This window comes from Epinephelus fuscoguttatus, linkage group LG14 (genome assembly GCF_011397635.1).
Source record: "Epinephelus fuscoguttatus linkage group LG14, E.fuscoguttatus.final_Chr_v1".
Taxonomy (NCBI): Eukaryota; Metazoa; Chordata; class Actinopteri; order Perciformes; family Serranidae; genus Epinephelus; species Epinephelus fuscoguttatus.
In genome coordinates this window covers 4,781,406-4,795,621 of record NC_064765.1, presented here as the reverse complement: position 1 = coordinate 4,795,621, position 14,216 = coordinate 4,781,406, and the positions used below count along the sequence as shown (strand labels likewise).

The window sequence follows — 14,216 nt, the reverse complement described above, 5'->3', positions numbered from 1 at the left end:
TCTTGGGATGTTACATGTGCCTCCCAAATTTTGTACGTTTACGAGAAACATATCACGTGAGCAACTTTGTTGAAGTTTCACTATTGAACCATGTTTCATGACAAAGCATGAGACCCATAAAATAAAATAAAATAAAATAATAATTTCACCAGTTTGGACGCGTATGCAATGGAACTCTATTAAAATTTATTTTCTTTATATTTAAATGTTCAGTTTTTCTTGGCCTATTAAAATCTAAATAATATCTTTTTAAAAAAAATAATTTTATTTATTATTTACATTAGAATTTTCAGGGTTTTTTGGGGTAGCCCTATTGAAATCACAATATTTATTTTATTTATTAATTGTATTTATTGAAATATCTATATTTTTAAATTAATTCATTTATTATTTAGATTTAGGTTTACAGCTATTTTTGGGTGGTCTTATTGAAATTGTAACATTTAATATATTTATTGAATTTAAATTATCAGATGATTATTTGGAAGCCCTATTATAACCACTATGTTATATTTATTTTATGTATTATTTATGTTTAACCTTCAGGTTTTTTGTTGCACTGTTTTTCTTTTTATTTACAGTCAGTTTCTCTGCTTGTTTAATAATTAATATAAAACAAAAAATTGTCTGAGAGAGGCAGATGGAGAGAAGAGAGGGTGATGATGATGATGATGATGATGATGATGATAGAGGAGAGTAAGAGACAGAGCAGGTGGGGGGACGGATGTAAAACTGACCAACAGATGCTGAACGAGGACAAATCTGGACCCCCCTCCCCCCACCCCCCCACATACATAGTGAGTTAATCTGCAGCAGGCTAATACAGTCTGGCATCCATTCAGTTTCCATCTAAAGACTCCTGTTAGCCACACACGCACACACACACACACACACACACACACACACACACACACACAGTGTTGGTGCTGCAGTGCCTCTGAGCCAGGCACCAGCTGCTCTGACTGCAACAATCAGGACCTGGACTTTGTTAAGTCCAACATCAATAATCTGTCAATAACATCTGGAACCATCTGGAACAACAATCACCACGTGTTACATGAATGGATGTCTGCACCTCCAAAAACTGGTGTGACCAGTATAAACCAGTATAAACCAGTATAGACCAGCATCTGTCTGCCTAAGAAAATTCCTTAAAACTAGAAAAGTCTGTATCTGTCTCACCAGCTCACTGTAAACCAGACATTTCGGATGGTCTGTACCAGTCTGAACCAGTGATTACCAGTTAAACTGGTAACTGATCCAAACCAGTTTATAAATACCTGTCTGCTGAGTAAACTAACCTTCTCCTTCCTTGTTTAGATTCGCTGGACGAAGACGGCGGGCGGAGCTTCTGACCGTCAGGGCGACTCATCGCTGCACAACGATACTCTGAAGATCACAAACATCAGCCGCCACCAGGGGGGGCGCTACTACTGCAAGGCTGAGAACGGACTGGGATCCCCCGCCATCCGGTCCATACGAGTTGACGTCTACTGTAAGAACACACACACAGATACACGGATACATATTCACACACACACAATGGAAAGTCATTAATCTGCTCTGACAGAGTTTGATGTGTGAGAGGACTCCTCTGTACATCTGAACGGTCTCTGATGATTGTAGACTGTAGAAAATCCTCTTTACAGATTTAATTTAATATAAATGGTTTGTTTAACTTCATTTTTCTTCTCTTGAAATGTAAACACTACATTTGGTGTCTGCATTATTCTGTTTTTATCTCTGTGACAACTTGTTTTTAGGCGAAAAGGATGAACATAACTTTTCAGTTCAGAAACAGTTAACTTAGCATAAAGACTGGAAACAGATGAAAACAATTAGCTTATTTTAGCGTAGCATAAATACTGAAAACGGGGGAATATTTAGTTTATCTTAGCATAATGACTGGAATATGATGGAAACAGTTAGCTTAGCTTAACATAAAGACTGGAAACAGATGGAAACAATTAGCTTATTTTAGCGTAGCATAAAGACTGAAAACAGGGGGGAATAATTAGTTTATCTTAACATTAAGACTGAAAACAGATGGAAACAACTAGCTTAGCTTAGTGTAGCATAAAGAGTAGAAACAGATGGAAAGTTAGCTTATCTTAGCACAAAGACCAGAGACAGATGGAAACAGTTAGCTTAGTTTAGCATAGCATAAAGACTGGAACACATGGAAACTGTGAGCTTAGCATGAAGACTAGAGACTGAGGCAAACAGTTAGCTGAACACAAAGGCTAAATCGATGGAAACAGTTAATTTATCTTAACATAAAGACTGGAAACAGATGAAAACGGTTAGCTTAGATTAGCAAAACATCTGGAAACACATGGAAACTGTTATTTTATTCTGCTGGAAGTCAGAGTTGGAGGTTCATCAGTAACTCTGAACTGATTTAAGTCCCAGTGTAACTTCAGACTCTAAACTGGCAGGTAAATGAAGCTTAAGGTGGATTAAAGAACAGTCAGTAACTTCCTGCTGTTGTTTCAGTCAGCTGACGGTATTGAACCCTCGTTCTGTCCTCCTTGTGTCTGATTGTTGTTGACCTACATGTGTGGAGATGAAGCATCGAGCCCTGCAGAGCTGTGCTGGCTGATGAGAGGAGATGTTTCACCTTCATGTTTATTGTTGCAGCTGGGATGTAGAAGCTCCCAGTAATCCCAGTAAAGAAACATCCTGGAGGTGTTTTTATACGACAAAGCCGTCCCTCATGTGTGTCGCCTGAAAAGTTTCCTCCAAAAGTAACAAACAATACCTGCAAGCTGTGAGCGCTGTTGTGTAACAGCCATAATATCCTGGAGCTTGTTTCTTACTGGGATTACAGGGATTTAAGTGGTACCTGAACGCATCGCGGCTGAGTGCTTCCTTCAGGGCACGGAGGCTTTTACACAACATCAAACTCCAGGAGGAAACAGAATAACTCATCAGCACTCCCTGAGCTGCGGCACATACAGCAGGAGACGCAGTGCATTATGGGAGGTTGTTTTGGTGACTTGTTTTTGGGTCGTGATGTGTTCAGTGTGCAGGTCGGAGTTTGACGTGCGCTCTGTGTGAAGTGGATTAGCGTCCATTAGCCTCTCTGCTGGCGGCAGCTTCATAACCGGACTCATTAACACGGCGACGTGCGATTGGTTGGCTGCCGTCAGCTGACTGGGGACCTTACTGTGTTTCCAGCCAATTAAAAAGCCCCTGGCTCCGCAGTAATTACCCCCACCGCAGGAACACTGACCCACTGTTCTGAAGAGATGAAAAACTGTAAATTCAGACAAACTTCAGCTGCCGCCGCCGTGTTTATCCAGAGAGGAGCCCGAGTGTCTATACATTTATATCTGCTGCACAGCGGGGGGGTTATGACTCTACAGTGCATTAGACTTCAGATCCTTTCTACTCCAAATTACACAGAAACTTTCCTCCTCTCATCTCTTCTCTCCCTCCTCCTTCCTCTCCTTCTCTTCCTTCCTCCTCTCCTTTTTCTCCTCTTCCTCCTCAGACCTGGACGACCCTGTGATCACGGTGCACCAGAGTGTTGGTGAATCGAAGGAGCAGTTCTACTTTGAGAGGACGGTGTTTCTCCGCTGTGTCGCTAACTCTAACCCACCTGTCCACTACACCTGGAGGAGGGGCAGGGAGGCGCTGACGCAGGGTTCCGACTCCGGGGTGGAGATCTACGAACCCTTTTTCACACAGGTGAACAGACACACCTTCTGTTGTATTGTTATGTGAACTAGGGCTGGGCGTTGTGGACAAAAATTCAGATCTTGGTATATTCTAGTAAGTGGGCTACGTGTGCAGTCCCCTGTTATCTTTGCAGGGCAGCAGGGCAGGTAAAAGAAGTTTGGAGGAAGTTTGGAGGACCTGTTGGAGGTGAGCTGTTTGCAGAGGTGCAGTAAGAGCCTGTTGTCTCCAGCTCTTCATGAACATCTCACTGTGGCTGTTTCTGCTTTTACTCTTGTCTTGTCTTAATTGAAGAAAAGCTGCTAACAAAGTTCTGCTAATTCAGTAATAAACACATTCTAATTTCCTTCTTCACAATAAAAGTCCCTCATTATTTTGCTTTGGAAAGACTTTTATTGTGAAGCAGCAAAATAAGGAAATGTTGAGTTTTCGAACAGCAACTTCACACAACTTCTAATCTGGCAGATGGCGAACATGAAACAGTAAAATAAAGCAGATATCTAAAGTGAAAACAGGACGCAGGAGAGAAACTAAACTCCAAACCACAGAGATTCAGCTAGAAGCTACAGACGGGGGTTGTCGGGTGTTGGCTGCGGTTGGCGAGACATCACTGCTACCCACTTGAGGGCGGGGAGCCTGGTTTTTGGACCTATTCCGGAGCAGGTCCATCTCTGGTGCAGCTCGGCGTGTCTAAACTGATAATGGAAACGTAAATCAGCATGGCCCAAAGTGACAGTGGAAAAGGCCCACAGTGTTGTACATGTGCTGCTGCAGTAACTTCATCCATCTCACTTACTGATTAGCGTAGCACATGCAACATACAGACCGATGTCTCACTGTAGACTACTGAACAGACAGATTAAACAGAGGAGCAGCTCTGTGTCTCTCTGAGTGTCGATGGAGAACTTGTGAGTGACTGATGGGGGCAGAGCTGTGCAGAGAGTGTGACAGAACTCTTGACCCTTGACCCTATATCGATATAAACAGTGTTGTCTAAATTTATATCTTGCGTGAAAATATATAGATAAATCGTACATAGTGGTTATGTTGCCCAGCCCTAATATGAACTGAGGGTCTGTGTTTATGTCTTTGTAACATTGTACTGGGACTCTCTGCACCTGTATCTGTATCTAGGAGAACTCCAGAGGTGAAGGAACCTGTCAGGAGTTTGGACAAAGACCTTCTGTAGCACAGGAGCTGATTAAATATACGTCATTTTGACAGAAACACAGAAACCTGTGACACTTTTTGGCGACAGAGAAAATGAACTTTTGCAGCGGTGAAGATTTTGTGTCTGTCACGTCTTTTCAGAAGTAATAAATCAAACTCTGAATTGATCTTAGTGCACCTCAGATGATTTGCAGATGGATTCCTATCTCCTGAAGTTAGGTTAAAATTATCTGCAGTCATAGATGGCACACACAGAGATCATCACATTCTGTTTTACTCAGACACTTTGATCCAAAACGACATCACAGTAAGTCTGTTAAAGGTCCAGCGTGTTGGATTTAGGGGGATATATTGGCAGAAATGGAATATAATATAATAAGGATGTTTTCTTTATTGTGTAATCACCTGAAAATAGGAATTGTTATATTTTTGTTACCTTAAGCAGGATTTAGAATTGTGCGTCAGCTGTATGCAGAGCTTACACATTAAACATGGCTTAATAGAGACTATTTCAAACACAAGTACACAAATCAGCTTCACTATAACTCGCAGCGTTCACAAACACTTGTCTTTATCTGGACACATTTTCCCCACAAATACAACATGCTAATGTTATTAGCACAAGCCTATGGCATTTTACATTGTATAAATTAGCTTAGTGGATAGCGGAATTTTCCTCTACTCATATGAAGCCAGGAACAACAGCAACATTTAACAAAGGTAACATTAGAAAATCCGGTTCCATTAAATCTCATAAGGTTCAGGGACAGTCGAGACAAGACAGTTGTTTTGTCAGTGTTCAAAGTCGGAACACCTTCTCACCACAAACGAACCACACCAGAGTTTGTTTGTAACCAGACCGAGACCACCTCTTCAAGAAGGTATCGGTCCGGTTGTTTTGGCGCACACCTGAATGTGATTGCTGTGTTCACACCTGACCAAACAAACCATACTGAGGAGGCAAACCAACTTGAGTTTGATTGAACCAAACCAAACAGGACAGGTGTGAAAGCACCCTCAGAGTACGAGACATTTAACCACAACCACCGTCTTTTTTGATCTAACAAAAGTATTCTAGCATCTCAACCATCAACAGGTGAACAATGTGAAAAATGTGAGACAATTGTATGTCTTCCAAAACATATTTGGCAAAACCGTCTGGCAAGCTCTCTGACTCTTGATTGCGAGCAGTGATGCTGGTGTGGTACTGGACTGTTGTGGTAATGAGGGAGTGAAGCTTCCCATTTACCGGTCGATGGAATCCTCAGCTGTTGTCCTGAGCTTTACATAGTGACAGAATAATGCGATCATAAATGCAAGCAGCTGGAATGAGTCTCCTCTGCAGGGTGTCTGAGCTCAGCCCTGGAGACGAGCTGAGGAGCTCAGATATCTGCAGGGTGCTCGCAGTCAAAAGGATGGTTCAGTATCTGATCAGGATCCTGCTGGGCGCCTCCCTTTTGAGGTTTTCTGGGCACATGTAGCTGGTAGGAGACACTGGATGGATTATTTATTCCATCTTGGTCTAGAAACACCTCAGGATCCTCCACGAGGAGCTGGAGGACGTTGGTCGTTAGAGGGACATTTGGACTACCTTGTGAGTACAGCTCTAGATAAAACACAGGAAGTAGATGGAGAGACGTTCAGCTGTGTATAAACATAACTTCAAGAGAAACAGTTGGTGTTATGCAATCAGAAAAACATTTCTTCTCTCCGGTTTGTTTTCAAAGTCATTTTCAGAAACCGTCATCACAGCGCTCATGAGACCGGAGCTATTTTTAAATGTTGGCATCATATTGTTTCATATATAGCTCCACTAACTTCCTGTTATATTTACACAGACACACAACGTGGAGCTTTTTTACTTTGTCCAAACCACAAACTGTCAGAGACACAGGAACATTTCATGGTGATTACTACTCTGTGTCTGAGAGTGACGTCTCGCTGTCTCCCAGGACGCCTCGTCCTGTTGAAGCTCCATCAGTTAAAGTCTGTTTCGTCTCAGTTTAACTCTCAGTGGATCTGCTTTATTAATGTCCATCAGCTGCCGACTGAAATAGCTCATAGTTTGATTTTTGTCCAATTTCTGCTTCACACAGACATCCAAACCTCGACGGGTTTATACCTCAGGTTTACTTCTATTCTTAGAAGACGAAAATGTCATCGATTCACCAAATTCTTTATATTATCTTTAGAATAAATCTTTTTAGTGACATTCAGGCTTCATGAAGCAGCGGAGGAAGAGGAGATAAATAATAATGAATGATACTTTCACTCTTTATTTGAACATTTAATATATATTTTCATTTTAAAATCAATTTATTTGATCTAGATCCAGATATAACATCGTCCTTGTGAAGAAGATCCATTTGTCCTGTTTCCTGGGGTCTTTGTTTTTCTCATTCCTCAGAGATAATGTCAGCAATTCCATCATACAGTATATAGTCTTTACTATTTCCCTCCATTATTTAAGACTGAGGTTCCTTTTCAGATTCAGATTCAGAATACTTAAATAGTCCCAAAAGGGCAATTCATCTCTAAAGCATATCCCAACCATGTAAGTAGAATAAATAAATAAATACATAAACTAACAGCACAGATCAACAACAACAGAAACCATGACCCCACTCTGACTCTCTCCAGAGGCTCCGTATATGTAGGTTTACATGAGGAGTCAGGTGGAAACAACATTATAGACAAGAAAAAAACAGTTCACATGATGTAGACGGGTGGAGGTTGGCTTTTTATACCAGTCTTTATTGCTTTTTGCAGGCAGCCAGGATTTAAACTGATACATTCCATCTTTTAGTAGGACTTCTTCTATACAAGATGTAGTCCAGGGGCCAAGGGGCTAATTTTCACAAATTTGTATCACTTAAAGGGACCAAACAATTTTGGTATTTTTGACTTCCTCTATGTCTCTAGTTTACATTTTGGTGTGATAGACCTGCCTATCTAGTAGCTTAATAAAAATTTTTGGATGATCTTTGGGTCCTCCCCAAAATTGAAAACAGTCAAAATTGAGGCTTCTCCAAAAGGGACAGTGTCTGCCTTATCACATGAATCTCGGGAAATAATTATCAGAATGTCACCAAATTTGGACTGAATGTTCACAGACAATTGTTGAACACAATGCAGCAAAGATTTCATCAGTACCTTGCTCCTTTTAAAAAATGTATACATGTGTGTTGTATATATACAACACACATGAATTATAGGCGGACATGGAATAAGGAATAAAAAAATCCAAAAGGCATGTATATATGTGTTTGCTATTATTAATGTAAATAAGCCAATCACCCCAATATTGCATTTATATGTACCAAAAAATATATATTGTAATAATGAAATGTTATCTTAATAATTGATAATGCAGCTGCCCTTAAAAAGTACTGTTGCATGCAGTATGCGCAGAATCGGACCTACTTCCTCATAAAGTTATGCCCTGAACTTTGACCCTTTTCCTTTTATATCCGTTACCTTGGACATAAAACAAACGCCACTTACCAAGTTCACCAGAGACGAAGATCAACCTGGAGAGCTCTGCTGTTGTTACTTTGCTATGTGTGTAGTTTAACTTTAAAGTTATAACTGCAGGTGTCTGCCATTGTGATTTTTATAGTTATGTCCTTTTGTTTGTAATATTTCTGATTATATTGTTCACTTAAACAATTAATATTCCTATTTTTACTGTTCAACTGGTCATCAGTTACTTGAATGTGCTGTCATCTGTCATTGTGACTTCTGAGAGCTGTCAATCAGTCAGCTGTCATCTGTTTGAGGCTCAGTCATTGTGAAGTATCGTCCGCTGAACAGAGGATTGTGGTTGCTGCAAAATCAGACCGGATGTAGTAGAACATCCTGGTTTTTTTTGGCATACTGCATTTGACATACTGTGTATTGGGACATACTGAATCTTTTTCTGGCATACTATATAGTATGTTAGTACGGCTATTGGAACACACAGGCAATATTTTACTTTCGTCTCGAAGAATTAACAGCACAGTTGCCATCACAAAATGTTGGCATGAAACATTTCTGTAAACTATGAATACCTTACATTTGCATGTGGCTATAGCCCCTTTTACACTGCCTGTTAAAGTTGGGAATATCGTGCCGTTATGCCACCTTGTGATTTGGTATAAAAGATAAGATCCCGGAATGCGTGACACAGTTGTCTCACCACTGACCTGGGAACATAGGTAGTAACAGTGCTGAAACGATGTTTGTATTATCGGGATATCTGGCAAGACAGGATCATGGGTAGCACAGGTGTGATGTTCTGATGACATATCATGTGTGCAACCCACCATGGGAGATTTAAAAAGTAGCTGATAGCAGTTAGCAGCTAACTCAAAGAAGGACAGCAGCTAAAAAACATCTGCAAATTGGGAAAACAGTGAGGTCCAGAGCTCCTTACCCTTCAAGCAGAAGTTGAGATCAGCCGCCATGTAACGGAGACAGTGGTGCAACTATAGCTCAGACGCAGAGCGGGTCATCCACTAATCCGAAGATCGAGGTTCGATCCCCAGCTCCTCTAGTTCTCGTGTCGAAGTATCCTTGGCAAGACACTGAACTCCAAATTTCTCCTGAGGGCTGATCCATCAGTGTGTCAGTGCAAGTGAGTGGTTACTGAGTGCCATGTATGGTCGCCTCAGACACCAGTGTGTGAATGGGTGAATGTGGCATGTAGTGTAAAAGCCCTTTAAGTGGTTGACAAGTGCAGTCCATTTACCATAAATGATTGTTATTGACATTTTATGCCATTGTTATTTCTTATAAAGCTACATTTACGTGTGCGTTACATGTCTCACGAGAGGCCGACGCTGTTGTGTTACATGTCACACCTCTTTTGATTCTGTGATGCCATCATGTTGCCACACACTGGAGCGGCATGATGCCGTTGCTGTTTGGTTCTGTGCAAAAATGCAAAGGTGGCATAAAGAAGGGACTTTGTAGCGGCTCTGTAGCGTAACCTCTGTGTAATATGGACTTTTGTCATGAGGAGGTGAAGGGGCTGGTGGATGTTGTGACACCTGCGTTTCCACCGGCTTTTTAGCCACCAAATGTAGATTGTTTTTGCAGCAGAGACAGTGCCACAAAACCTTTTTACCGAGACATCTCTGCGTTTCCTGCCGGGATTAAACCATGCATTTTAAGCCAACACGAGATCTATGTGCCTAAACCTAATCACATGTTAACCACAGTGTTGTTGAATCACAAAGTTTAAATGTGTCTGCTACATGATAACTTGCAGCTGTGACATATCTGTGGTTTGTAGAATTGTAAAAAGCCAACATTTTGGTTGGTGATTTCAAACCCTGAGATGTCACTAAGGATTAGATGTTGTTACAATCTCCCAACATCTGTAAATCTTTTCACATGAAGAGATATATTTATGTACCCACGCACCCTCCAACACTGCAGGAAGTTATTTATTTTTGATGTGAGTCTTAATTTTTTAAATAAAATGACTACGACTACAAACTACTCAGAGTGAACTAAGGGACTTCTGCTGATTTTCTTACATCAGGGATTGTAGTTCTGTGGTGGTTTTTATTTTTACCTCCACATTTGATCTTTCTCAGCTCCAACACAGAACCTTGACCCTCTCCTGCTCCCTTTCTTCTTTTATTCTGTGAATTTAAATATTCATTGTGGATCCTCCGTCAGTGAGTTCAACAGTTTGAAAAAGCCGATCTGTCCTGTAGTTAAGCCTTCCTCCCCCTCCTCCCCCTCCTCCTCCTCCTCCTCCTCCTTCTCCTCGTGTGGATTAAAAACCTCTGCAGATGGAGATTCCAGATTTGTCCTTTTTTAAATTTTGGCCGTGGTTTAGATTTAATTTGGAGCAAAGGGAAGCCGGCCAATCAGGCGGCCAGTTAGCGGGCTGTGTAATGCCGCAGCCGAGATAACATTCACGCCAGATTTGAACGCTGTCGACTGTAATGCCTTCAGCGTCGAGCTGGAGAACTTGTTAACCCCTCCCTCCTCGCTCCTCCCAGGCACTAATGAGGAACTTATCTCCTCCTTCTCATCATCATCATCATCATCCCCCCAAAAATTGGCCTCCATCTTTGCACAAACATCCCATTTAAATGTCATCTAATCTCATCTCATCTGTCCGTGAGGCGGAAGGCAGCGCAGAGGCTGCCAGAGGAGATAAGAGAGATTTGGCAGCGAGGTGGAGACATAAAGAGGAGGAGGAGGAGGAGGAGGAGGGGGGAGAGAGGGAGGAAGGAGAAGAGGAGGTGGAATGAGGGAGAAGACGAGGAAGAGGAGGATGAGGAGGAACTCAGGCTGGGACAGAATAGAGCTGATTGATCTGCTGAATATCTGCTGATTTCTCTCGATTTACATAAAGAACATCAAAAAGTCTGAAGTTTTAAACTGTGAGAGACCTTTTGTAAAGCTTGTACGGTGGCCCTGAAGTGCAAATCACAACACCTTTAGAAAAAAACTAAAATACATTAGCAGAAAAAAAAAGAAATAAAAATCAAAATATAGATTAATGATACTGTACTGTGAAGTAATTAAGCCAGAATAATCTCTCACTTTGTAACTCATGAATGTCTCAAAGGAAATCTTATTTATTTATTATTATTTTATGTTTAATTCTACTAACTTTTAAATTTGTTAAAAAATAATGTTTACTTACTCACTACTGGTTTTATATTTTTAGTTATTTATTGTTTTATCCTGTTAAAGTTAAATTCATATTGAAATAATAACATTTATTATTTCAGTATGAATTTAAATTTCATTATCTTATTCATCTTATCTTTATAAGTTTTTAAAACCAAAACAGTGTCATTTTGATTTAAAAAACCCCAACTCTTTTTAAAGAGTGTCATGACAGCACTGAAAATGAGTTATAGGGCGACCATTAAAAAGAGAATTAAAGAAAGATAATTTATTTGTAATCAATAATTACGATTTATAATTACAGTTAATAATTACAAATAATTTATTTGTTTGCACTAGCTATTGTTTATGTCTTAGCAAGTGTAATTATTGAGAATGTATATACAAAGAAAATTATGATACACTGGTAAACAGATAACTTCAATGAACTTCAATTAATAAATTGAAATCAATTAATCTTTTTGCAGAAATTTTAAACATCTGAATTAATTGTTAGTCATTAAGACATTTTAACAGTTGTCAGAGATACAGTAGGGATGTATGGCAAAGATGCAGATTTTTAATTTTGCGCTATCGTTGTGAGGACATTTCTGCTTTATGAGGACATTTTAGTCAGTCCTCACTACTTCAAAGGATAGTTTGAAGGTTAAGACTTGGTTTTAAGGTTCAGGTTATGTTTAGGGTCAGGGTCCAGGTAAGGCAGTTTGCCAGTCAGGGTCCTCACATGTATAACAAGACAAACGTGTGTGTGTGTGTGTGTGTGTGTGTGTGTGTGTTTGTGTTACAGGGTGAGACGAAGATCTTGAAGCTGAAGAACCTTCGTCCTCAGGATTACGCCAGCTACACCTGCATCGCCTCCGTCAGGAACGTTTGCGGCATTGGAGACAAGAGTGCCCACTTTGGTCTCAACAACAGAACAGGTAACACACACACACACACACACACACACACAAATACAGTCACAGTTCTAACTATAACCCACAGACACTGGCACTCTTACACCAACTACCTCAGATCTGACACTGCAGAAACATATTTATAAGCAACCATATTATATTTATCATTCACACTGGTAACCTGTTGGCCTGTGTATGTTTTACACTTATTCACACCTTACTGTTAGCAGCTTACTGTTAGCTAGTTAGTTCTTGAAGGCAAATATGAAGCCTCGAGATCTTTACTGCAATCACAAAGATCTGTGGTGAGATAAATTTGCTGAGTCGTCTGCCTGTTTGTTGGTTTGTTGGTCACTTATATAGATTTTGTTTTAAGCACAGCCCATCCTGCCTGTCAATACCTGATCAATCACCGTGTCTCCAATTCCCTTTGTGGTGAATCTCCCCTCTCCCCTGAGGGGGATCAAGTTAGCAATTCAACTCTTCAAAAGGCTTCTGTTCATAAAGTTAGGGATGCAGGATATTATCAGCACATCATCGGTATCGACCGATATTGGCTGTGAAATAAAATATTGGAATCGGCCAACATGCCAATTTTTGCTGATATGACAAACGGATATATATATGTTTTTTTTAGAAAAAGAGAGAGACGACTGGTTGCTCTGTGAAATCAGACATAGATAAAAACCTTGTGTTGGGTGCTCATGGAGAGCAGGAAACAACAGGATACACAGGAAGGCGATCCAGGCACTGCAAAAATATAGAAAATGAGGGAGGAAGTATTAAGAAGCCTTTATTGTAGTGGCTAAATCATTAAATGAGCCAACATGTTTCGACCACTGCAGGTCTTCATCAGGGCTTTAAAACTCGTTTTTACATCTGTGTTACAAATTTCTTAAACCACCAAAATGTAAAACCACCCTGAGAAAACAAAAGGCTGTTAATTATTATTTTCCTTCAAATTTTAAAGGAAAAGTCTTAATAAAGGCAAATAAATCAGACAATTAAATAACAGCAACACGCAATGCAAACACAAATACATGGTTTTAAACCAGGGTATTACATCAGTAGGCCTACATAAATTAAAATGCTTATAAAAAACCAGGGAACAAGCCTACAGAAGAACGAGGTATATTCAATCAGAGGATTCGAGGAGGAAAGTTGCACAATATATGGATATATCTGTATCGGTGCCAGTTATCGGCCAAATGAGTTGTTTTATATCAGCATATTGGATATTGGCAAAAAATCCATTGTTGTGCATCCCTAATAAAGGTTTCCTAATAAGGGATCAATCACTTCTCTCGTCTTCTCCAGCCAGTACTTCAGGGTTAATAGATATCTGTCCCATCCTGGTATTTACGTCCTAATTGCCGAGCACTGGGGACCAAACACAATGCAGAAAGGAGTCCACTCAGGATTGTAACACACGAACATCTTGGCAGTCACACAGTGTGTGAGTGTGTGTGCGTGTATTACTCAATCGTCTCTTACAGCTTCACTTATTCAAACAAAGACAACTTTATGTGCTACATGAACTCAATACAGGATGTGATTGCAGATACTCAGCTGTACAAACACTCTATCTACACACAGTTGATTACAGGTCTTATATCGGTTTATACCACACTAGTTTTGTTACCTTACTGTTAGTTTTTATATTTTGTACCTTACTGTTGTCTAGTTTTATACTGAATTTATATTCCTGTATTTTGGGTTTTATATTTATATTTTATATTTGCATTTGCTTTCTGCAATGTTATTTTACTCCTTGAACGCTGCACATGTAGCTCCTCTCACAGCAACACAGTCACAGGTCGGTTCTCTCAA

At 40.2% G+C, this 14,216-nt stretch overlaps 1 protein-coding gene across 1 annotated transcript in view; it reads left to right on the top strand.

Moving 5' to 3' along the window:
• mdga2a (MAM domain containing glycosylphosphatidylinositol anchor 2a) overlaps positions 1–14,216 on the top strand; it is a 145,313-nt gene that overhangs the window by 66,559 nt on the left and 64,538 nt on the right. Inside the window, 3 exon segments of the mRNA XM_049596371.1 lie at positions 1,321–1,495; positions 3,497–3,693; positions 12,278–12,410. Of these exon segments, the coding sequence (XP_049452328.1) occupies positions 1,321–1,495; positions 3,497–3,693; positions 12,278–12,410 (505 nt within the window).